The sequence below is a fragment of the Asterias amurensis genome, chromosome 7 (assembly GCF_032118995.1).
Source record: "Asterias amurensis chromosome 7, ASM3211899v1".
Classification (NCBI taxonomy): Eukaryota; Metazoa; Echinodermata; class Asteroidea; order Forcipulatida; family Asteriidae; genus Asterias; species Asterias amurensis.
This window is the reverse complement of record NC_092654.1, coordinates 18777518-18802816: the sequence shown is the minus strand read 5'-3', so window position 1 is coordinate 18802816 and position 25299 is coordinate 18777518. Positions and strand designations below refer to the sequence as shown.

Genomic DNA, 25299 nt, shown 5'->3' with positions numbered 1-25299 from the left:
GCACAAAATGTATGCTTACCAGAATAAAGTTACCAGCCAAAATACCATCTCACATAGATGACTTACCAGTATCACCATAGTGATTTGTAATGTGACATCACACTTTGCTAAGTAATTAAGGGGGATTAGTAGTTGAATCAGTCTTAGCTCTTTGTAAAATAAGCCCTGATCCATCTAAATCTTCTCATGGTGTTAAATATGTATTTGTGTGTTTGGTTGTCATCAGGTCCCCAGGGTGCCACGTCAGCCTTCAAGCCCAGTAAAGGGTTCCCAGCCTTACAGTACCTGGAACATGTTGATAAGGGAAGCCCAGCAGAGAAAGCTAACCTCAAGAGAGGAGACTTTGTCCTGGAGGTAAAACAAATTCCTTATTTATGAGCTGGTGTTTTTCAATTTTTGTATATTATGCTTGTTTGCTACCTTTTAAAAATTAAAAAAAATTGTTTTTAAGTAGTATAATTTTGTAATGCACATTTGATCATTTTTAATACAGGCTAGCTCACTGGTCTAATGGTAAGACCTCTGCTCTAGCAATGCAAAGGTCATGAGTTCGAATCCCACCCGATTGAAACATTAACTCATGGTTTTCTACTTGTTGCAAGTCTTGTCCGAGTGGTGTACTGCATCGGACTCAAGTTTTAATAGCTGAATTATCGGTGTGAGGGTTTGATCCCCGATCATGACACTTGCGTCCTTGAACAAGGCATTTAGCCATAATTAAATGGAAACCTGAAATGGCTGAGACAGTGTTGTGTTGGCTGGGGTGGATTTCACAAAGAGTTAGGACTAGTCTTATCTCGAGTTAGGACCAGTTACTCGTCCTAACTTAGGACTATCAATGCAATTTGTATATCTCCTAGGACTAGTCCTAAGTTAGGACTAGTCATAACTCTTTGTGAAATCGACCCCAGAACTCCCTGAGCACCAATTTAATCAGCTTGGGGTTGTATGCTCCCTCTAGGGAGCTGAGATAGTTTAAGGGATGATATAAGTGTACAGGGATATATGGGGCTTGAGGCATTGCATGGTGAGGCATTCATATTTGGTTTGCGGTAACACCATGTGTGTATCTACATGAAGGGTAGATAATGTGCTTTTGAGAGCGTGTCTTACTTTATATTCTACTACCGCGGAGTCGAATTTTCAGAATAAAGTAAGACACATTCTCAAAAGAACATTATCTACCCAGCAAGAAGATACACACTTGGTGTTTACCGCAAACCAAATATATATTATTACAGGGATAGGAATAGTAATGTTGAGGAGTACCTTGATCTAGCTACTAGGATACGTGTGCTATTTAAGAACAAAGTATTATTATTATTCTATTATTCTATTCCTTTAGATCAACGGTCAAGACGTGACAGCCTCTCCCCATCAGTATGTTGTTAGTCTGGTGGTTAACTCCCCTGATACCATCGTCATGAAGGTCATCACGTTACCAGACTCTAAAGCGCTGGTCTGGCTGAACGAGGCCAAGAAAGGATCGCTACGAAAGAAACGTGAGTAATACGGAATTGAGAAGAATGATAAAAATGTACAATCCTACTAGTTGGTACTTGATTTGGGATAACTGTTAAGTTGTATTTTTTATGACAGTTACTTTTATTTGTATTTTCTTATATTTGTTATTATTATTTTATTGTTCAGTGCATTCGAATAAAAAAAATATTGGAATTTGCGCTATATAAATTAATAAACTATGATTATTATTATAACCAAAGTTTTGCCCTTTTTGTTTCCAGCGCCTCCAGCTCAGCCATCTTTAACAAAAGCAAAAGGTGAGAGGGCTCAGCAGGAGCTGATGGCACTCTGTAAGCACCCCTCTTTTCTTATCTTAACCCCCTTACTACCAAACCCCTCATTCCAACCCTGTAGTTGACCTCGGTTCCTGTTTAAAAGGCACTGGACACTATTGGCAGTTACTCAAAGTAAATGTTAGCATAAAAAACTGACTTGGTAACGAGCAATGGAGAGCTGTTGATAGTATAAAACGTTGTGAGAAACGGCTCCCTCTGAAGTAATGTGGTTTTTGAAACAGAGGAAATATTTTAAATATTTTTTAAATATTATACTTCAGGCCTGAAGCCTTTTTAAGGCAACTAAAAGCACACAAATTTGTGCAACAAGAGTGTTTTTTCTTTCATTATTCTCTTACAACTCTGATGACAAATTGAGTCAAAATTGTCACATTTTTTTTTTTATGCATACGTTGAGATACACCAAGTGAGAAGACTGGTCTTTGACAATCACCAATAGTGTCCAGTGTCTTTAATACCCTCCACTCAAGGTCCATCTTTTACTCCAGTCCATGTGTTTTATTTCATTTCATTTTCATTTTCCATCTCTGCACTGCACAGTTTGTGTCCTCGTTCAGCTAATAATTTCTGGAAGACATGTTGTTCTTGATACACAAGTCATGTCCTCATAACATGTCATAGTTTGTAGAAACTCAAATGGGATCTTTTGGTGACTCTAGGTAGTGGTAGACGTACCAGGTAAATCCATTGTTCTTAGAAATACACATAAACGATGAATTTTTACCCGGTAAGTCTGTTGCCACCTAGCCTTCCAAAGTCTCCCATTAGTATTTATTTAGAGAGCATCTCAAAAGTCTGGCACAGACGTTCCCATTTGCAATCACCCGTAATCCATTAGACCGCCAAAACAATCCAGTCGACCGCATCGTTGTGCTGGTTGAGGGGGCAAATATACATGAGTGAATACGCACATTAGCAAATTGAAAGTTCCAATGGAATATTCTAGCGGTCAACATATGCATTTGCTGGAATACTTCAAATAGAAAGTATGTATGCATACTACCTAGTATATCCTTGTTGGCTTACTTAGTGCTGTATTTTAAGAATAATTTTAACTGTCTAGAGTGATTAGTAAAGGTAGATTTGTGTTAAAACTATACCTGTAATAGTTTTCTGCGGAAAAGGGTGAGGTTTTAGGGTAAGCATTTTGGGGGTTTAATTCCAGGGGATTTGTCTGATAAGTTTTTTTTCCCCTATTCTTTTCAAATTACAGCGGAGTTAGACGAAGCAATTGCAGTAGCCGAGAAGACTCCAGAGGATCAGACTGAAGCCACATTTGCCTCAATCCGTAAGCGCCCTGTCTCACAGAAGTTCAGCCCCGAGCACCTCAGTCAAGTCTTTAAGAGACAAGGCAGTGATCCAACCTCTGCCACCAATGACCAACAGCCAGAGGCAAGAAGTAGTCTGAAGAAACCAAGCATTCCTCTGGCTCCCTCGGCCTATAGATTCAACACGATCGCAAGGATGTCATCTTCAAAACATGCCGCCATTGCCATCGCACCAACAGAAACAATTGCTATGGAAACGCAGACGCAGTTTGATGATGATGACCAGCAGATTCGAAGGAACTCTGCCAGCTCTGATTCTGCCGTTTCATCATTGCGTTCCTCACCAGCGTCGTCGTACTCCTACACAACGACGGTGTCTAATGATAGCGGAGTTCACACGAAAGTAACTCCAACCGATAGTGTGTCTCCCATGGAACCCATCATGTCCCAGGTGCCTCCAGCGCCAAACTACCCGGCCCCCATACCTCCTGCTCCCAGCTACCCAGCTCCTACAAACCCAAAGCTCCAGTCTCGATCCCAATCCCTGTATGACCTCTACACTGATAAGCCACTCACTGCAAGCCCAGAATCACCACTTGGCCCAAGAAGAATGAGCATGGGCCAGAAGCGTCCAAACAAGCCCCCTCCTCCCATTCCGAAGAGAGAGTCCTCAATCAGCGAAGGAAACCTTGCACAAATGAGCACCTCTGAAAAGCCACGACCTGCCTCTCTCGCTGTTTCAAGTTATGCAGAGATCCCTGCATCCCCTTCACCTGAATCTAGTGGCTCTGAATTCGCTAACGCCATCGCGGCAGCCGCTGCAAAGAGAGAGCGCTTGCGAAGAGCCAACAGTGTTGACAGTTTAGATAGTATAGAACCAAAGACGCCTCTGCAGCTTGCCTTAGCAGCTCGGGATCAGAGTCTGCAGGGAGGAAATCAAAACAGGAACCAAAATGCAGAGACGACTGTTTCCCAGGGTTCACCACAGATGGCTCTTAATGAAGCAATCGCCAGACGGAAAGCACATCTGGATTCCAACAAAGACCCAAATGAGAGCATTGAAAACAAAATAAGGAAATACAGACAATCTGATTCGGCAAAGGGCAGCTCTGCAAATCAAGCCTTGTTGACTGCAATTGCCAAACGTCGATCAACAATTGAAAAGCAAATTGCTGATGATAGTGATTCCCAGTCAACAAGTTCTGAAGGAAGTTGTAAGACCGCTGACACAACGCCAAGCAAAGATGCTCCAACAGCACCAGGCATCAAGGAGACTGACATAGCTCAGGCGGCTGCTACAATGAAGGCCCGCTTGGCCAGTAAACCCCCAGCAAAGGAGCCAGCAACTTCATTTGGCGGCCACAAGAATGTGATCAAAATTGTGCCTCGGGGTGAAGTCCACAAGTCAACCAGTCCTGCTTCTCATTCTCCTCGTGAGAATACAGACAGTGGACCTGAGATGGGGCCTTCTCATCTCACTCCCAAGTTGGATAAAATCCCAAAGCCAGACCATCACAAGCATCCGTTGTCCCCAGTCAAGGAGAACGCTGGTGAAGATACTTCCCTCCCTCCTCCCCCTGCAGCTTTCTTGAACTTTAACGCCCACCAATCCAACGGACTTGCCGATCCCGATTCCCCTCTGGGTGACCATGATCAGTCTCTCCATCGTAGAGAGAGGTCCTTCGACACGGCTAGTGTTGTCTCCTCCATGTCTTCCATGTCAACCATGTCTAGCTTCAGCACTATGTCGACGGAGCCTAGCAGCGACATCTTTGAGCAGGATGAAGATGATGCTAGGACAAGTACGATGAAGTCCACCTCCTCGTCCGTGTCTTCAAACAGCACTGTAACCTCCAAGAGCTCCAAGCCCTCCCCCAAGGTGCTCCCCAAACCCAAGAAGAAGTCCCACCACATGGATGAAGAAACCACACCGTCATCTGGTCACCACGAAGAGGTTCTGGACAACGCGGGAAGTCTCGTTATTAACACAGTGCCAACTACCGATGTCGACAACAAACATAGCATGACTAGTGCGTGGACCCAACAAGGTTAGTGTTTTGAAAAGTCTCATAACTTTTTCTCTTGAATTTGGTTGTTTTGGTATCAGCTGAACCACATCAGCCATTGCACTTCATCTATGACTGAGATAAGTTTTACTTCTCTTAATGTATCCACAAGCAAAACATTTGACAGTACAGAAGTTTTACTGATAAATTTTTGTGAAAATTAAAAATACAGTTATGGCAATCTTTTTAGTGGTTCCTTTGCAGTCAGTTTTATGTATGTAGATTTCTGATAAAATACTGGAAATAACAAAAAATGAGCAGTCTCCATCACTATAAAAGGCTCATTTCTTTGTGGTTTAAGGTTTATTGCGCTAAGAAATGCCAGAATCAAGCAGTATAATGTCGTTTTTTATTATTAACACTCGGTGAAGTAAAATGTTTACTCTGGAAATTTACTAAAAAGCTTTTTAAACCTTGTGTGATGACTTTGCAGGTTCTAACGGCAACTCAAACAATACAGAGGAGTGGCGGACCAAGCCCTTCTTGTCCTGGACACCACAGGATGTGGGCTTATGGTTGATAGGCCTCAACATGAGCGAACATCGGAGTAGCTTTGAGGAGAATGAGATTACCGGGGAGCACCTGTCGAGCCTGAGCAAGGATGACCTCCAGGAGCTTGGGGTCGGGCGCCTCGGCCATCGGCTGACCATCATGAAGGCAATCCAGCAGCAACTGCCGGTATAATCATCAGGGAGAATTCTCACTCTTTTAAAGGCACAGGGGTCGATTTCACAGAACTCTTCCTAACTTAAGATTGATCCTAGGATTTAGGACTAGCCCTAGCTTTAAGACCATCCTAGGATTTAGGACTAGTCCTAGCCTTAAGACCAATCCTAGGATTGATTTCTCAAAACTCACCTTAAGCAGGACGAGTGGCAAGTAATAATATAAAACCACAAATGAATTCTTGGACGAGGCTGAATATGATTGCGCAACGGCTATTTGATGACTGTATCGCCCAGTTAATGAAATGGTGGTATGAATTACACATACTAACTCTTTGTGAAGTCGACCCCTGGACACGTTTGGTAATTGTAAAAAGTCCAGTATTCTCACTTGGTTTATCCCAACATATGCATGAAATAACAAGCCTGTGAAAATTTTGACTCAGTTGCAAGAAAATAATGAAAGGAAAAAAAAAATTCTTGTTGCACAAATTTGTGTGCTTTCAGATGCCTGAGAAAGGCTTCATGCCTGAAAGTCTTTCTCAGTTTCACATGTTTGAGTGAGAAATTACCTCTTCCTCAAATACTACGTTACTTCCGAGGGAGTCGTTTCTCACAATGTTTTATACTATCAACAGCTCTCCATTGCTTGTTACGTAAGTTTTTATACTAATATGTATTTTTAGTAATTACCAAACGTGTCCAGTGCCTTTTAAGTTCATAATTTTGTACCTTTTTAGTGCCACTATTTGCTTTCAGAGTCTGAAATAGAAAGTAGATGTCTTGTAAGGTTTTATATCGCCTTTTTTGAACACTTGTCTGACCCTATTCCTCCTGAAAAAAATACTAAAACATTATGGCATTAAAAGAACAGTGCCCCATTGTAAAAAAAAAAACGCATGCTGAGCAAAAACATGTAGGGAACCAGCCACAAATACCTGTACATGGTATTTTTTAACTGGTAAACCAAATCATGCTAATAAGTAGACTTGATTGATGACTATTTTATCACCTAGCATGTTTATGAAGTTAAGCTAAAGGGTGGGGTCATTCAGGATTAATGTTCTCATGTGTGAAAAAAATATATATATATTGTGATGAAGAGAGGAGGAAAGTGTTGTGTGTGACAAATGTCTGGATGAGGCTAATTTAAATAATGTAAGATGCTTAAAAGAGTGGAGGTTTGGGAAGACGGAAACGTTTACTTGACTTTATCTAACTGTAAATATAATTCTTTATCAGTCTTCTTGATTCTGACTGTAAATATTAATAATGAATTGTACATAGCTTCTGGGTTTTTTTTATTAAGATTTCCCTTCCAGAAATATGTGGGTTTTTCTCTATGTAAATATTAAGTTCAAACAAAAACCACTGTAGCATTCTGAACATAAACTTTTTTCTTTTTTTCCCTTTTTTGGGGGGGAGGGGGGTTGTGTTTTGGGGTGGGTTTTTTGAGGGGTCGTGTGGAAGTTTTCTTAGTTGTTTTGGTTCCTATCTTGTTGTTTTGGGGTTTTTTGGGGGGTTTTTTTTTTGGGGGGGGGGTTGTGTGTTTGGGGTTGTTTGTTTTGTCGTGTGGAAGTTTCCTTAGTTCGTTTTCGTTCCTATCTTGGTCTTTTGAAAAGTTACAAATATTTGTCTGAGGCATCGTCCTAGTTCATTGTTACATCACAATTCAGTCAACGGATAAAAGCTCGATGTCGTAAAATTTACTGGAAATTTTGAAGATGATCTTTTATCGATATCAACTGAGCTATCGAGCGTTAATGGTGGCTGCCTTGTCAATGTCTTTGTTTGGGATGCCAGTCAGAAGCTTTTTTTTCAGAAATATTTACATTCGGCTAATCTCATCCCTATATTTGGTTGAGTCATTTCTTTATAAAACAATTTCATGCCCAAGTAGAAATGTTGATTATATTTTGTTTTTCAATGAAGTTCTCTTTGGCAGAATTGAGAAACGGTTTGTCTGTCTGTCTGATTTGATGGTTCTACTTTGGTTGTAAATTAAAAGCAATTTAAATAAAATAAATCTAAAAATGTAAATATAATGTAATATATACTTGAATAACTAGCAATTCTGCATATTTGTTTGTTTGCTGTTTGAAAATACCTGGATTTAAACTCTGAAATCAGATGTGATTCAGATTGATACAGCAATGACGTTTTCAGCGAAATAGAGTTGTAACGTTTCTGAAAATATTAAAACTATTATTTGATTGCCAAAAACAAAGCAAAGTCGGTCAAATGAAATTTTGCAATTAAATGACAGAAATGAATGAGGGAGGGAAAGAAAATGTGGAATTTTGACAGATGAAATGAGACAGTGTAGATGTTTTTTTTTTATTGAATTCTTGATTATTCTTGAAGAAATACTGTTTCTGGGGATATTTCTATACTTGATATAGTGCTGATGTTTTATTTTTTTATAAGCAGTATTTTTTGTACAAAGGAAGATTGACTGTTTTCATTGTATGTTTGCTATGTATTTATCACATGTTTACTATTGTAGTTTCTGACACATGTTGGCTTCATAACTTTGCATGAGCTGAACGTTCCACTGGAAACTATTCAAATGGTAATGGACGATATGTTTGTTGATAATTTTATGCATTTATTCAGAGATTATGCGTTTATTCATACCTCATTAGACTATGGTGCCTAGTTTTTTCTGTAAAGGGAAGGTACACGTTTGGGAATTGTCAAAGACCAGTCTTCTCACTTGGTGTATCCCATCATAAGCATAAAATAACAAGCCTGTGAAAATTTGGGCTCAATCGGTCATCGAAGTTGCGAGAAAATGAGGAAAGAAAAGACACCCTTGTTGGACAAATAGTGTGAATTCAGATAGGAATAAAAGACTTCTAGCTAGAAGTCTTTTATTATTTTAGTGAGAAATTACCTCGTTCTCAAAAACTACGTTACTTCAGAGGGAGTTGTTTCACACAATGTTTTATACTATCAACAGCTCTCCAATGCTCTTTACCAAGTCAGTTTTGAAGTTAATATTTGTTTTGAGTAACTACCAAATGTGTACCTTCCCTTTAAAACTGTCTTCAGTATAAATATTGTTTGCTTATTTTGAAGAGTTAATATTAGGTAGGATTTAGAAACCAACATATAGTTTATCATTACAAAAACAAAAGTCAAAATTTTGCCTCAATCTTGAGGTGCTTGTGTTGTAAAACTAATAATTATACCCTGTCCTGCAGTTGTGAAAGCAACGTCAAACAGAGACTGGAAGAAATAGAGTCTGGTTTAACATTTGTCAATTTTCGTCATTGTTAATAATAATAATAACAACAACCGCATTTCTATAGCGCCTAACACCTCCAAAAGAAAGTCTCTAAGCGCTCAGAGGAACCAAAAGAATAATTAAGTATAAGATAATTTGAATAGATGTGTTTTGAGAAAAGTCTTGAAACTTGAGATCGCAGTGGCTTGTTTGATGTGTAGAGGGAGATTGTTCCATAAGTGAGGTGCAGCAAACTGAAAACTACGTTGACCATAATATGCTTTGGTGGTAACTTTAGGGATAACGAGGGTGTTGTTGTCTTTGTGTCTAAAGGGAATATGACAAAGATGGCTGGCCTTTTTTGCATGACGATTACATAACGCAATTAACAAAACATCTGACAAAAATGCATCAGGTTTTTGTTTTTCGGTAAAAGTGTAAGGGTTGTAAATTTATCTAAGAAATTATAACATAACACTATTCATTTAACTTTCCACTGATTTCAAGATTTTTTATTTTTTATTTATTAACCTATCCCTATTTCCAAAAAAACTAGTCTCAAACAAATGCTCAAATGATTACACTAAATAACCAAAGCGCCAAGAACCACACTAAGGCTAAAACTTTGAGTTTGGTTTTTGAGCTGTGTCAAAAATGATAATTTTCCACAAATTTGTTGGTTGAAACCTTCTCTACACATGCTTAACAGTATTCTCCAACAAATGTTACATAACCTCTTATTGAAAATAGGGTTTCAATATTTATTAGATTTTTCATTTTGTATGTTACACAGACAGATGACGTGTTAAGGCAAGCACACAACTATCTTTTCAATGTAATCTCAGTTATTACTTTTATTTATATTTTACTCCGGCCATAAGTGTTTGTGGCAGATTAATAGCTATTCAATCACCTTTTTTTCCTTTCTTCCAGCTAATTTAAAATAACATCCCTGTTCTTATATTGGGAGTCAACTACTGTACTTCAAGAATTACTAAACCTAGTTTTTGTATACATTGTATCCGAACTATTGGCTGGCTTTGGAAGGAAATCAAATTATCTAAGTATATTTTAAGACGACGTTTATGGTTTGGTTATTTCCGGTGTTTTTGTTTTCCCCCTATAATGTCATTGTTATTTGCAATTAGGGACGTTTAGGTTTGTGCGGAATAGTTATAGATAATCGGGATGCAATTGTTTTCTGTGCATCAAAATTGCCACGGTCGTAGTGCTTTCCATTACTAAGTCGATTCAAGAAATGGAATCCTGAAAAATAAAAATCAGGAAAATATTTTAGTATGCCAATTCTTTACTACTGAAGATGAAAATTGCAATCAGAAAGATCACCAATATTATGACTTTGAAAGTTGACGCAAATGATGATATCTCTATTTTCCTTGCCCCAAACTCGCGTCTTGCTCCAATATGCCTTTATTTTATTCCCATCTTTGCTATCCACCGTTATAGGGTAGAATTAGCGACACTAATATGCGAAACTCCAGGCGCTAAGCTTAACCAATTTTTTAAAGTTTTTGAATATTGTTTTGCGTGTCATTGATTTTGTTTTCTCTCTAAATAGATTCAAGAAAGGGAATCCTTAAAAATAAAAATCTGGAAAATATTTGAGTTTGGCAATTCTATGCTACAATCTATCCGAACCTCAGGGCTGAACTTTTGAGGAGACTGGATATAATTTAGGCTTTAAGTTGGTCTTATTTGGATTGGAAAGCCTGATAATTGATTTGTGAAGACTATAGAATTTTCGATTTTTTTCTTCTAGGGTAATTGACTCAAATTTTGAAATTTTCTGCAAACGGATTAAAAAGGTTCATTAATTGTTTCAAGTTCGATTGGTAGGCCTATCAATATCGAAGACGCTCAGAAATATTGGGTTTTTGTCACTAAAAAAATAATTTTGAATAATTTTTAACATTTTTAAAACGTTTCAGGGAACACGCAATAGATTGAGTAAATGTCACAATTGATTCTATCTGAACCGTTTTAGATGGTATATTTAACTTGGGAAGTGGGTGAAGCGAAAACTGGCAGCAAATTGGTTTAAACAAAAACCACATAATTTCCGGGTGTTTTTTTTTCTATCCAACGGTTGACCTGCCTAAAAATCATAACAAATCTAAACTTAAGTTGTCTGAAATATGTTATATCAGTTTTCAAGAGACTTTAAATATTTTGTGAGTCCTTTTTTATATTTAGAAGTTAGCGATGGTTGCTTTGGGGAGTTTAGTAGTGATTGCGCCAATCGTGGTCACTGCTGCTAGCGCCCTCTCTCTGTAGTGTTGGAGATCCGTCCGGTTTGTTTGATCATAGTTCCCTTTATCAAACCGTAGAGCCCAGCAATCTACCTCCATGGGTTGATTCATGATCCATAAACAAACACCTAACAGCCTAAAGAAGGAGCAAGCTAAGCAACAACGTTGAGGGTAAGTAACTACATGTAGTAGGGCCATGTAGGGCCTAGATGTTGCCATTTGTTTATAATATTGGTCTACATGTACATCTTTTTTAGATGCAAATTTTACTTCTGTTTTATTCTGCAATTGTGCCCATGGCCTACCTTCAGCATAGTCTATGCATGGAGTTTCTACCTCTATGGTCTATGCATGGAGGTGTTTCAAACGAATCTGCCTCTAGTTTAAGTGCACAAATAGTCTATGACAGTTACAGCAACAAATAGCCTAAAATTAGAAACTACAAACCCTTGCTTCCAAGTTGTGTAAGTTCCAGAATGGTTCAAGAAAGCTAGCCCCGTGTGGCCAAGGCTAGCCTTTTGGCCACCCAAGTGGGGCTAGAGGTTCCAGCATACTCTCTGCTCAGAGTCTTCTAATTAAATTCTAGCAGGCGGTGACATTATCATGCACAGTGACCCTTCAGAAGTCCAGGCAAGATTGTCAGTTGAAATGTTGGGCATGCTTTATGAGTTGCTTTATGAGTTAACAAAGTCAAAGAGAATGCTTGTAATGTTTAAAATGTTCACAAATAATCACACCAATTTTGTGTATGGTTATTTTCAATCAATTATCATATGGGTGTTTCACCTGACATCTGACCAGTGGTTTTGTTTTAAAGTGTTAGTTACATTTTTGGTTTTAAAAGGTTTGTAGTCCTTTTTTTCATGAGACTATCATTGGGTGCACAATCACTCTTACATTTTTGCTTGACTCTTTTGTTCTCAGACATTGTGGTCTCGGTCTTGGTTTCGGGTCCTCCAAGTTCAGTCTGGTAGTACCAAGAAATCTAGGCACATTATTTTGAATGTTATACTAAGAAACAAATGCTTCTCATGCTATAATTTAGTTACAAAAGTTGTAATGCTCCGGATAGGGTTGACCCTCGCTGGAGCGTAGCGTTACAATAGTTTTAACTATTAAAGGCAGTGGACACTATTGGTAATTACTCAAAATAATTATTTTCATAAAACCTTTCTTGATTACGACGAATGGGGAGAAGTTGATGGTATAAAACATTGTGAGAAACGGCTCCCTCTGAAGTGCCATAGTTTTCGAGAAAGAAGTTATTTTCCACGAATTTGATTTCGAGACCTCAGACTTAGAACTTGAGGTCCCGAAATCAACCATCTAAATGCACGCAACTTCGTGTGACAAGGTTTTTTTTCTTTCTGTCATTATTATCTCGCAAGTTCGATGACCGATTGAGCTCAAATTTTCACAGGTTTGTTATTTTATGCATATGTTGAGATACACCTACTGTGAAGGCTAGTCTTTGGCAATTACCAATAGTGTCCACTGCCTTTAAACATGGTTTCTCTTATTCAGTCAAAGCAAACAATGATGTTGTGTAATGGCTCCCAGCTAGTGGTTGTTGCAGGAAACATTATGAAGAGTCAATGCTGGGCTGCGTCAGGTGTGAAACATAGCATTGCACTACAACGATGCTATGGAAACATCGTTAAGGACAACAGCTGGACAAGTAAAGACGACAAACCGTGGCAACGAAAATACTACAAATATTTCCTTCCAATTCAGACAAGATGGTCAGACAATGATCAGTATGGACATGTTAACAATGTGGTTTATTACTCGTATTTTGACAGCATTATTAACCACTACCTCGTTAACCATGCCAGTCTCAACACAGACGTGAAAACATCGAGCGTCGTCGGTTACATGGTCGACACCAAATGTGTTTACAGGAGCCCCATCAGCTTCCCCGAGGTTGCACTCGCTGGATTGTCTGTCTCTCACATCGGCCAGTCTAGTGTCCATTATGCAGTCGCTATTTTTCCTGAAGAAGTGAAAGTGATCGATCAACTTCCTTCCAGCAGACAGCCTGTTACTGGAGGGTTATATGAAGAGGAAAGCAACTCTGCAAGTCACTCACAGACTGCTTGTGCCATCGGACATTGCGTCCATGTTTTTGTGGATGCCGCGACGAACCGGCCAGTTTCTCTTCTGCCTAGTGACTTAAGGCAAGCACTAGAGAAGATCATCATCCAGAAAGAAGTCAGCAAACTGTAAACTTTTTCGTAAACTCAACAATGAATCACAGAATCAACAAACCAATGTGAACTGTTGTTTTCCATTCTCACTATGTGGCCAAACAAGGAAAGTTGGATCTTGTAGATCTGCAGGAAAGGTGGGTGATGAACTCAGGTGAGCTGATACTCTCCTCCACACCTACCATTTCACATCTTGTCTTGGCTGGAGATATTCAACTCCTGGTAATTGTTAAAAAAAACGCTTGACACGTTTAGCTAATTGTCAAAGACCAGTATTCTCACTTTGTTTATCGCAAAATATGCAAACAATAACAAATCACTGAAATGTTTTGCTCAATTGGTCATCAAAGTTGCAAGAGAATAATGAAATGAGAAAAACATCTTTGTTGCACAAATTAATGTGTATGCAAACAGATGCCTAATAAAAAAACAAAGCCAAAGTCTTATATTATTTATGACACCTTTCTCAAAAAAACAAGTTAATTCATATTGAACCGTTTCTCACAATGTTTCATACTATCAACAGCTCTCCATTGTGTGTTACCAAGTAAGTTAAAAACTATTTTGAGTATTTACCAAACGTGTCCAGTGCCTTAAAGATGTGAAACTGTGCACATTGTTTTTATATTTTCAATTTTACCAATTAAATGTTATGCAAAGCTTTTAGACAGTTATACGTCCAAATCAAAAAATGTCAAGACCACTTGTTATTTCCAATCATTTTATTTTACAGATGTTATTTACAATATATTTAAATTTACAATATTTCTTAAAATATAACTGAGTTACTTTATCAACAGTGCTTTGCCAAACAAATCTTAAACCAGTGCTGTCAACAAGAAATTGACTAACAAACAAACCACTACAGACAAACAGTTGAAATTTTGTATAAAGCAATTAATATGTATTAACCTTTCAACAAAAGGTTTAATTGATGTTTGGTGTTGTGAGTTTCATGATTGATTAGAGTTTTTATGGTCACTACATGTACATTGCCATTATCCTTAATATTTGATGCATTTAAAGGCAGTGGACACTATTGGTAATTACTCAAAATAATTATTAGCATAAAACCTTTCTTGGTGATGAGTAATGGGGAGAGGTTGATGGTATAAAACATTGTGAGAAACGGCTCTTTCGAGACCTCAGATTTAGAATTTGAGGTCTCGAAATCAACCATCTAAACCAAACAACTTCGTGTGACAAGGGTGTTTTTTTCTTTCATTATTATCTCACAACTTCGATGACCGATTGAGCTAAAATGTTCACAGGTTTGTTATTTTATGCATATGTTGAGATACACCAACTGTGAAGGCTAGTCTACGACAATTACCAATAGTGTCCACTGCCTTTAAGCTTGACCTGATTTGTAGAAATGGGCACAATTTCAATCACTGTACATGTAGTTCCTAAATGACAGACTTTGAGCTTGCTGTCAAATGTCTATGTAATAGCGCTGCTGACCGTAAGCACACGAAAAGGCATGCTAACCTTCCGGTGCTTACCACACGAAAATGAATTAAGTCCTGTATAAAGGTTAATTTGCAAAATGGCCACCAAATTTTCTTGCTAACCTGTGAAATATGCTTACACCATTTTTCCGATACAGTAAGCACAAAAGTTTGCTTAGTGTTAAGCAGCGCTATGAAATTGGGCCAAGGTAAGAGCAGACAAAGGACTTTGTTTCTATGTGATTGCATAGGCCTAAATGTATTGTATTTTTTTAAATTGTTAAATATTTATTTAGATGCAAACTCAGTCTATGTGCAACAAGTTGTCAGATAAATTACAGTTAACAATGGTATAATGTACAAAATACTGTAATTACGTATAAGATGAAAATTGTGTTTACATGTACTTGTACATACGAGACAATCCATGTCACAAAAATAGTATGTTACAATCAAAAAGGTTTCACAGTAACACTTGCCATGTCAATGTAATTCAGATTAGAAGAAAGTTATTTAAAATTTCATCACTAGCTGATTGAAAAAAACACTTGGGGTAATTTTAGCATTTTATTTTGGTCAAAAATTTAAGAAAAAAAATCACAAGGAGTAAGTATAATAATTGAACTCCGGTCAAGAATGTAAGGAAAAAAACACAAGGGGTAGTAAGTCCAGCATTTTGAAAGAATTTCGGTCAAAAATTGAAAAAAAGAAAAGAAATAAAGGCCAAGTTTACCAAGTAATCAAATTTTGGTCAAAAACTTACAAAAACCCACAAGGGTTAGATCCAGCATTTTAATCAAATATCGGACAAAAATTTAAGAAAAAACAACAAGGGGTAAGTCCAGCTTTGATTCAAATTTTGGTCACAAATTTAAGAGAAAAAAAACATGGGTTAAGTTCAGCATTTGAATGAACTTTCGGTAAAAAATTGAATAAAAAACAAAACAAGGGGTAAGTTCAGCATTTTAATTGAATTTCGGTCAAAACTTGAACGAAAAATAATGCAAGGGGTAAGTCCAGCACTTTTAACGAATTTTTGTCAAAAATTTAAAAAAAATACCATAAGGGGCAAGTTCAGCATTTTTAATCAAATTTTGGTCATAAATTGATGAAAAATACCACAAGGAGTTTCGGTCAAAAACATCAGAACATAGAACAAAAAAATCACAAGGGGTAAATTCAGCATTTTAATGGAAATTCGGTCAAAAATGGAAGAAAAATACCTTAAGTGGTAAGTTCAGCATTTCAATTGAATTTTTGTCAAAAATTTTAGAAAAATACCACAAGTGTTAAGTCCAGCATTTTAATCGAATTTTTGTCAAAACTTGAAGAAAAAACCACAAGGGGTAAGTTCAGCATTTTAATCGAATTCAGTCAAACATCGAAGAAAAAACCCACAAGGGGTAAGTTCAGCATTTTAATCAAATTTTTGTAAAAACTGAAGAAAAATACCACAAGTGGTAAATTTAGCATTATAATAAAAACAAAACAAGGGGTAAGTTCAGCATTTTACTTGAATTTCTGTGAAAAATTGATGAACAATACCAGCATTTTAATAAAATTTTGTTCAAAGATCGAAGAAAAACACCACAAGGGTTCAGCATTTTAATTGATTTTGGTCACACATTGAAGAAAAAACCAACAAGGGGTAAGTTCAGCAGTTTAATCGAAGTTCAGCAATTTAATCGAACTTCAGTCAAACAATTTAACAGAAAAAACACAAGGGGTTGTTAGTCCAGCATTATAAATGATTTTCAGTCGAAAATTGAACAAAATAGCACAAGGGGTAATTTCAGCAATTTAATCAAATTTCGGTCAAAAATGTAACAAAAAAACACAAGTGGTAAGTTCAGCATTTTAATCGAATTTCGGTCAAAAAAATTAAGAAACAACCACAAGGGGTAAGTTCAGCATTTTCATTGAATTTCGGTAAAAAATTGAACAAAAAAACACAAGTGGTAAGTTAAGCATTTTAATCGAATTTCAGTCAAAAATGGAAGAAAAAAATACCACAGGGGGTTGGTTTAAATTGATAAACACAACAAGGGGTAAGTCAGCACATTCATCAAATTTGGTTCAAAAATTGATTAGAAATTCACAAAATGTGCATCAAAACAGATTTTGTTTCCCAAGATCTCATATGTCACTTAGAATCAGTTAGTACTTACAGTAATTAGTGTTCATCTCTTATTCTAAAATGATCAAAGGGAATTAAGCCAAAAATAAAAGATTTTTAAAATAATAATACATGTACAAGAGACAGTTATGAACATTATGTACAAGCAATTAAAGGAACACGTTGCCTTGGATCGGTCGAGTTTGTCTTTGAAAAGCGTTTGTAACCGTTTTTTTATAAAATGCATATGGGTAGAAAGATGTTGTAAAAGTAGAATACAATGATCCACACAAACATGCCTCGAAATTGCGTGGTTTTCCTTTTACCTTGTCGACTAACGCGTCGGCCATTTATGGGGGTCAAAATTTTGACTCCCATAAATGGCCGACCATGTTAGTTCGCACAGTAGAAGGAAAACCACGCAATTTTGAGGCAAACTTGTGTGGATCATTGTATTCTACTTTTAAAACATCTTTCCAACCATATGCATTTTATAAAAAACGGTTACAAACGCTTTTGTTTTGACCAACTCGTCCGATCCAAGGCAACGTGTTCCTTTAACATTACATTTTATGAAAAATGTATAGAATGTATAGTTTAAGTATTAATTAAATGCACTTATTACATTGATAATTGTCTAAGACCACTAATTCTCACTTGGTGTATCCCAACATATGCATACAATAACAGATCTGTTTAAATTGGGGGAAAACCCCCTTGTAGCATTAATTTGTATGCTTTTAGATGCCTGATGAGAGGATTCAGGTCTGAAGTCTTTCAATATTTGAGTGAGAAATTGCCTCTTTCTCAGAAGTTATGTTAAATGCAATGTTTTATACTATCAACAGCTCTCCATTGCTCATTACCAAGTAAATTGTTGACAATTATTTTGAGTAATTACCGATTGTGTCCAGTGCCTTTAATTAACAATTGCTTCCTCCCCAAAGAAAGAAATCTTAGTTATATTTTAAACCTGCCTCAAAAATTGAAACTAATGTTTACAGGTTTTCATATTGTCTATGTTGCCTCTTACAATACCCATATATACAGATACATGAAAACAACACAAAATAAACAACCCCTGTGATGCAAATGACCAAAAGACTATCGCATTTGTTTCTAAGAGAGAAAAAGGTCCATATATGCCATGAAATTTGGCCCTGGTGAAGTTTGCAGTACTCCCTTAGCACCCATGTGTAAATTTCTCATTTTGATTCTGGTCTTGTTAAAAATTGCAGCCTCGTACTCAGTTGAGCTGCAATCAGTTGGATTTACTCCCAAAATATCCGAGCCCTGAATGTGTGCCATGCCATGGCCTAGCGACTATAGCTAACTGAAGTCAACTCCTACTGCCAGTTATTACCAGAAAGAGTTGTTGGTACATGTGCATGTAAGATTCCCCGTGTCATGTCATCCCATGGAGAGTTCTGTCGAGGGTCTTGTTCCAGCAGGTTGTCTTGAGGCATGGTGAATGCGTCTTGAATGCTATAGGTATCTTGCACAGGATGGATGCTTGACTGATGGGTGGCAGGCAAGTATCTGTTAGTGCCCGCCGTTAATTCGTCGTCAGCAGACATGTAACTGTTAGAGCCTGCAGTTAATCATCCTGAGATTGCAAGTAACTGTTTGTGCCCATCGTTAGTTCATCTTGAGTGGGCATGTAGCTGTTGGTGCCCGCCGTTGACTCATCTTGAGATTGCATGTAACTGTTGGTGCCCGCCGATAAATCGTCTTGAGTTTGAAAGTAACTGTTAGTGCCCGCCGTTAACTCATCTCGAGTGGGCATGTAACTCATGGTGCCCGCCGTTAGTTCATCTTGAGTTTGCATGTAGCTGTTGTTGCCTGCCGTTAGTTCATCTTGAGCGGGCATGTAGCTGTTGTTGCCCGCCGTTGACTCATCTTGAGATTGCATGTAACTGTTGGTGCCCGCCGATAAATCGTCTTGAGTTTGAAAGTAACTGTTAGTGCCCGCCGTTAACTCATCTCGAGTGGGCATGTAACTCATGGTGCCCGCCGTTAGTTCATCTTGAGTTTGCATGTAGCTGTTGTTGCCCGCCGTTAACTCATCTTGAGTTTGCAAGTAACTGTTAGTGCCCACCGATAGTTCATCTTGAGTGGGCATGTAGCTGTTGTTGCCCGTCGTTAAATCATCTTGTGTTCGCATGTAACTGCTGGTGCCAGCCGTTAAATCGTCTTGAGCAGGCATGTAGTTGTTTGGGTGTGTCAACAAATGGTCCTGGGTAAGTCTGGCAAGCTTACGTGGTGGTTCTTTCTGCATGTTGGGGACCCTGTGGCGATTTTGTACCTTGGTGTGCAGAGTACTGGCAGTAAAGGATTCTAGTATGAAAAGAAGTGAAGCCAAATTATTTGACAATTAACAAGAAGTTGAGATCAACGCCACATCTAAAACTCAATATTTAGCGCAAAATACGTTCACTTGTGATGTTGCTTTCTTTCACAGGCTAGAGTCCATACAAATGCCTTCATTTTGGAACAGAGTTTGTTAAAAGCCATTATACACTTTCGGAACAGGAAAAAAAAAAGTTCACAGATTTACAAATAACTAACAGGGTTTACAGAAGGTAATGGTGAAAGACTTCTCTTGAAATATTATTCCATGAAATGCTTTACTTTTCGACAAAAACATTAAAACAATTATAAATTCTCCATATATCGAGAATTACGGATTTATTTTAAACACATGTCATGACACGGCGAAACATGCGGAAAGAAGGGTGGGTTTTCCAGTTATTTTCTCCTGACTCCAATGACCGATTAGGCTTAAACTTTCACAGGTTTGTTATTTTATATATATAAGTTGGGTTTGAGATTTGGGTCATTGGGTTTTCAGCAACATCAATGAGTACATGTAGGGGCCTACAATGTAACTCGAGTATAGTCTAAAAGGACTGAATTTAGGAAACAAATGTTAGGAGATATGTTGAAATGGTGGCATTTCCACCTTTTGGGAACCGCAAGGAGATATTATTTAGAGAAACGCCTGAGAGCAGTATTCTCAGTGCGAGAGAATTAGATCAAAGAGTAGGATTTCCTTACATCTGAAGAAAATAACAGTTACCTTACACCAACATTTTTCAAAGTAAGTTTAAATCAACCAACAAGTTCCCAAAAGGGCTTGGTGAGGGGGTTTGGGGTAGGGGATTTGGGGAGGGTGGTCTTTGGGAGGTTGTTTTTGGGGAGAGGGTTCGGGGTAAGTTCTTACCATCATAGCAAGGTTTCCTGGCAACACTCTGCAGAATCTTCTTCATCCTTTCAGAGTTGATTCGACTGACCTTGTCATGGTTCACCATCGGTAGAGGATAATCTTTACCTGAGGAAGAAGGTGGGGAAAATAGTTTGTTAATAAAAATGGCTACCTCCTTCAAGGTTCCTTCCCCACTTCAGCATGCAAACAACCCGCAACAACCCTGCTTATTAGCCCTCAAAGCTTGACAAGTTGTATTACATCGGCTGTTGAAAAAAAAACCTGAACTATGAGCAAAAAGCCTGAAAGCTAGCATGAAAGCTCGCGAGCGCAAAGCGTGAAAGCCTGCGAGCGCAAAGTGTGAAAGCTTGCGAGCATGAAAGATAATTTATCTTTGGTTTTGAAAGCCCTACTCTGCAATCTGGGGTGTTCACATGGTTTATCATGAGGATTTTCGGTGAAAACCTGAGAAATCAAACCCGTTTTACACATTAGATTTAAAAAGCCTCAGATAGAGCGGGATCTCAATATGACAATTGTCTAAAAAATATTGAATGGTCACCATAAGATAAAATGATCAGTTACCATCAACACTCACCAATGACACATTTTGCCTTCTCTTGAACGTCAAGTGGTGCCTTCCACGGATTATAGATATACTTGGCTGAGAAATTCTTCAGTGCTGGTATGTACTTCCTGAAAAAATGAATCAAAAACTGAATGTTGAAATGTTGGAAACTAAGCATGCTGGATACCTGCCTGATTTCAACCCTCCTACGAAAATTACTAAGCAGCGACAATTCCACACTAAACACTAAGAAACATTAAAGGCAGTGGACACTATTGGTAATTACTCAAAATAGTTTTTAGCATAAAACCTTTCTCGGTAACGAGTAATGGGGAGCTGTTGATAGTATAAAACAATGTAAGAAACGGCTCCCTGTGAAGTGGCGTAGTTTTCGAGAAAGAAGTTATTTTCCATGGATTTGATTTTGAGACCTCATATTTAGAACTAGAGTTCTCGAAATCAAGCTACTGAGAGCATACAACTTTGTGTGACCATGTTGCGACAAGGGTGGTTTTTTCTTTCATTAATATCTCACAACTTCGACGACCAATTGAGCTTAAATTTTCACAGGTTTGTTATTTTATGCTTATGTTCAGATACACCAGGTGAGAAGACTGGTCTTTGACAATTACCAATAGTGTCCAGGTTCTTTAAAGGCTGTGTCCAAATTAATGCCTTGATTGCTTCAACATCAAAGGTGAGGCTCACTGCTGATAAAAAGATCTGAAACTTTGATCCAGATCTAAGAAGTTGCATTTAAATAATGGCATTTCTGCCTTAAGATTTTACGGAGCTTCTTAGAACAGTTTCCTCAGTAGATCGAGGAACTATTTCTTTATATCTGAAGAAAGTAGCAGATATTTATTGCAACAGGCAGAAGTTCAAAATGGCTGAATTCAGATAAAAGTCTGAAATTTCTCATCCCTGCAATATTTATCAAGAGAGGTCAGAAAATGTTGCTCAAATTTCTCATAATGCATTTAGCATCTTGAACTAGATTGATCACATTTTTAAACCGGAGGCTTTTTAATTGTAATGTTAGGTAACTTACCGAACATAGTCACCATTTGGGTCAGTTTGCTGACTGAACATCACTGGGCAGAACTTGTAGCAGTGAAAGAACTGTTGATGAAACGATGAGCAGGAGAGCCAAATCCAGTTTCCAGCATTCACGCTCCAGTCAGCGTCCAAAAGAAGGTCCTCAAATACCTGGGAAACACGGGAGTGGAATTGTAAATAAATATTCATAGTAAACAAAATAATACACACAGTCAAACAAAGGATATTCTGAACTGATCAATCTGGATCCTTCGTCACTCAAAATGTACACTGGACCGCATGCCCAAGGCCACTGGTTTTAATGTTGAGCCAGTAATTTTATGACCGAACAATTCTTGTGTATTTAATATATCGTCTCACTCTCTTGAATGTCTTTCTTCAAGCATAGATCTGTTGCAATTTGCGTCATCAACTGCCGTATTTGATGTATTTTACATGTGAAAAGTGCATGCGTGTACGTGCTGCGCATGACTCTTGTGCAGTTTCACGCGTACAATACATCAAAGATAGCGGTCAATGACGCGTATTGCAACCCGTCTATTGTGCAAATAAAAATATGCATGTTAAACTGTGGCTGTGTCAGGACTCAGGAAGACTTTGCTCGGTAGACACAAGCAAAAACTAGCACCAATAAAATTTTAGAAACTATTCTTTAAAGGTAGTGGACACTATTGGTAATTACTCAAAATAATGATTCGCATAAAACCTTACTTGGTAAAGATTAATGGAGAGCTGTTGATAGTAAATAACATTGTGAGAAACGACTCCCTCTGAAGTAACTTAGTTTTCAAGAAAGAAGTATTTTTCCACGAATTTGATTTCGAGACCTCATAATTAGATTCTGAGGTCTCGAAATCTAGCATCTGAAAGCACACAACTTCTTGTGACAGTATGTTTTTACCTTTTATTATTATCTGGCAACTTTGACGACCAATCGAGCTCATATTTTCACAGGTTTGTTATTTTATGCATATATTGAGATACACCAAGTGAGAAGACTGGTCTTTGACAATTACAAATAGTGTCCAATGTCTTTAAAGGAACACGTTGCCTTGAATCGGTCGAGTTGGTCTTTGAAAAGCGTTTGTAACCGTTTTTTATAAAATGCATATGGGTAGAAAGATGTTGTAAAAGTAGAATACAATGATCCACACAAACATGCCTCGAAATTGCGTGGTTTTCTTTTTACCTCGTCGACTAACACGTCGGCCATTTATGGGGGTCAAAATTTTGACTCCCATAAATGGCCGACCATGTTAGTTCGCACAGTAGAAGGAAAACCACGCAATTTCGAGGCAAACTTGTGTGGATCATTGTATTCTACTTTTAAAGCATCTTTCTAACCATATGCATTTTATAAAAAACGGTTACAAACGCTTTTATTATGACCAACTCGTCCGATCCAAGGCAACGTGTTCCTTTAAGCATATTGTTCAAATAAAAATATGCATGTTAAACTTTGGCTGTCCAGGACTCAGGAAGACTCTGCTTGCTACACACAAGCAAAAACAAGCACCAATATAATTTTAGAAACTGTTCTTTAATGATCAGACTTAATAACATTGACAGTAAGTGCCCTCATTGACTCAAAGAGAATACTAACCTTTGCCCCTTCCTCCCAGCTTATCCAGAGGTCACCGCGTGTCAGGAAGCAGGCGACAGCGTGTCGTGCAATCGGATGAATCCATCCCTCCTGGCGAAGCTGGATCATGATGGCATCAATCCAAGGGAATCCAGTCTCACCCTGGAGAATAGAAATTAGAAGAAGACAAATAAAATTAGCTGTTGCAAACAACTTTCTCCAGAAGATAATCAGAGCATACTGATCGAAACGTCAAGTTGAAAACAACAGTTCTTTTCAAAACCACCCCAAATCATTAAGAGACTATCATTACATGGTGTTACCGCAAACCTATACTATATGTTGCAAGCTGCTTACCAACCAAAAGGACCTATGTAATAAATGCTTAATGGCTTGGCATTTTGACCCTTCAAGAAAGACTATGCTAGGGTTGAACGTCAGGCCATTAATTAATTTTTGCAAGAAAAAAAATGTAAAAGGTATTAATAAAATGAACAAAATGTTTCTTTCCAATTCTCCAATATTCTTTCGTCTCTGATCCTTTTTTGTAATCAGTTAAATTGGATGCGGTAAAAGGAATGAAATCGACATCTTCGTATCGACCTATATACGTGATTTAGGAATCCATAAACCACGCCACCTAGGTCGTCATGGTGGGTCTCACATTCCTTTCAAAATACCTGTTATCTTTCGATCACAAAGAAACCATAGATTTGTCAGCAACCTCCATCCTGCTGACAGATCACAAAAAGTTTGTGTGTACCATCAGCTACCTTAAGACCCAACCAGTCCTTCAATGATCTTGATTAACGCTTTCTCATTAGTGCAACAAAATATTAATTACCCCTTGTGCATTGATGACTGCATCATCTTAGAGGTAATTGTCCAATGAAAGACCTCCTTCCGACCACTAGACGAGAGAGCCCTACTAAAATGACATCATTACATAAGGTCTATTGGACCCGATATTTTTGATTGGGTCAGCTCAAGACTTTAGAGACTTACATTTCTCCATTGCTGAAGCTTCTCATCGTTTACTTCCCACGGTATCGGAATGCAGATTGGGTTATCAATCATCTGATCCAGCTTTGCATTATTGTAGCCAAGTGTGAAAAAGAACTCTCGCCAGTACAACTGGCCGTGTAGATACAGCGGAATATCAGTTGTCTTCTTCATCTAATAAATCAAAATTTGGGATTAAGAGTATTATTGGTTTTATTTGTCTGTGACCAGAGGTCTGTGAAAAGAGAGAAAAAACACACTGCTCTAGAATTGCAATGGTCATGGGTTCGAACCCCACACAAGTAGTATGCCTGTGTTTTGGGGTTTTTTTTTTCACGGAGCTTGAGAAAGTACACAGTATCAAGTGCTAACACACATCAGTGTTTACAATGTACACACAAAATCAATTTTCTTCATCTAGTTTTAAAGGATTTGGGTACTTTTCAAAATGTCCATAGATTTACATTAAACTTTAACAGGGTTTGAAGATAATGATAGTGGAAAGCTTCCCTTCAAGTATTACTTACTGAGGTGCTGTAGTTTTTGAGAAATGAGTAAAAAATGTCATGAAAATCCGTTTGTAAATGATTAAAATAATTTCCGTCTCATGAGTCGAAAATTGTTTTCATGACATTGTTTTACTCATTTCCCAAAAACAACAGCACCTCAGCACGTAATATTTTCAGGGAGGCTCTCTACAATCATTTTCTTCAAACTGTGTAAGTTTAGTGTAAATCTGTGGACATTGTGTTTTGTGCCCTACAAAAGTTACATAGACCCTTTGAGTCAAG

General features: G+C 37.9%; 3 protein-coding genes across 10 annotated transcripts in view; 2 read left to right on the top strand and 1 right to left on the bottom strand.

The window, feature by feature from the left end:
* Positions 1–7240, top strand: part of LOC139939592 (uncharacterized) — a 70447-nt gene extending 63207 nt beyond the window's left edge. For 4 of the 5 annotated variants that reach the window (XM_071935609.1, XM_071935605.1, XM_071935607.1 and 1 more), the window contains 5 exons: positions 227–354; positions 1346–1502; positions 1746–1814; positions 3034–5136; positions 5588–7240. In XM_071935609.1, the coding sequence (XP_071791710.1) occupies positions 227–354; positions 1346–1502; positions 1746–1814; positions 3034–5136; positions 5588–5838 (2708 nt within the window). In that variant the 3' untranslated portion in view covers positions 5839–7240. The remainder of the gene's footprint in view (positions 1–226; positions 355–1345; positions 1503–1745; positions 1815–3033; positions 5137–5587) is intronic. The other variant, XM_071935606.1, reaches the window with a different exon arrangement.
* A 4116-nt stretch (positions 7241–11356) lies between these two features.
* LOC139939392 (uncharacterized) lies at positions 11357–23665 on the top strand. 4 transcript variants are annotated; one of them, XR_011786298.1, is made up of 3 exons: positions 11357–11489; positions 12243–13662; positions 23547–23665. XR_011786298.1 is itself a non-coding variant. In XM_071935225.1 (2 exons), exon 2 carries the CDS (start codon positions 12855–12857, stop codon positions 13542–13544), a length of 690 nt encoding a protein of 229 aa, XP_071791326.1. In that variant the 5' UTR covers positions 11357–11489; positions 12843–12854; the 3' UTR covers positions 13545–16723. The 4 variants fall into 4 exon arrangements, 2 of the variants coding, with proteins under 2 accessions (XP_071791326.1, XP_071791325.1); XR_011786297.1 differs by having other exon boundaries at positions 12243–13679; positions 23547–23613; XM_071935225.1 differs by lacking the exon at positions 23547–23665 and having other exon boundaries at positions 12843–16723.
* The window catches only part of LOC139939393 (cryptochrome-1-like), a 24007-nt gene continuing 15643 nt past the window's right edge, over positions 16936–25299 (bottom strand). The window contains 7 exon segments of the mRNA XM_071935226.1: positions 16936–18683; positions 18809–19429; positions 20316–20423; positions 20896–20993; positions 21917–22074; positions 23528–23668; positions 24512–24682. Coding sequence (XP_071791327.1) covers positions 18439–18683; positions 18809–19429; positions 20316–20423; positions 20896–20993; positions 21917–22074; positions 23528–23668; positions 24512–24682 — 1542 coding nt within the window. The 3' untranslated portion in view covers positions 16936–18438.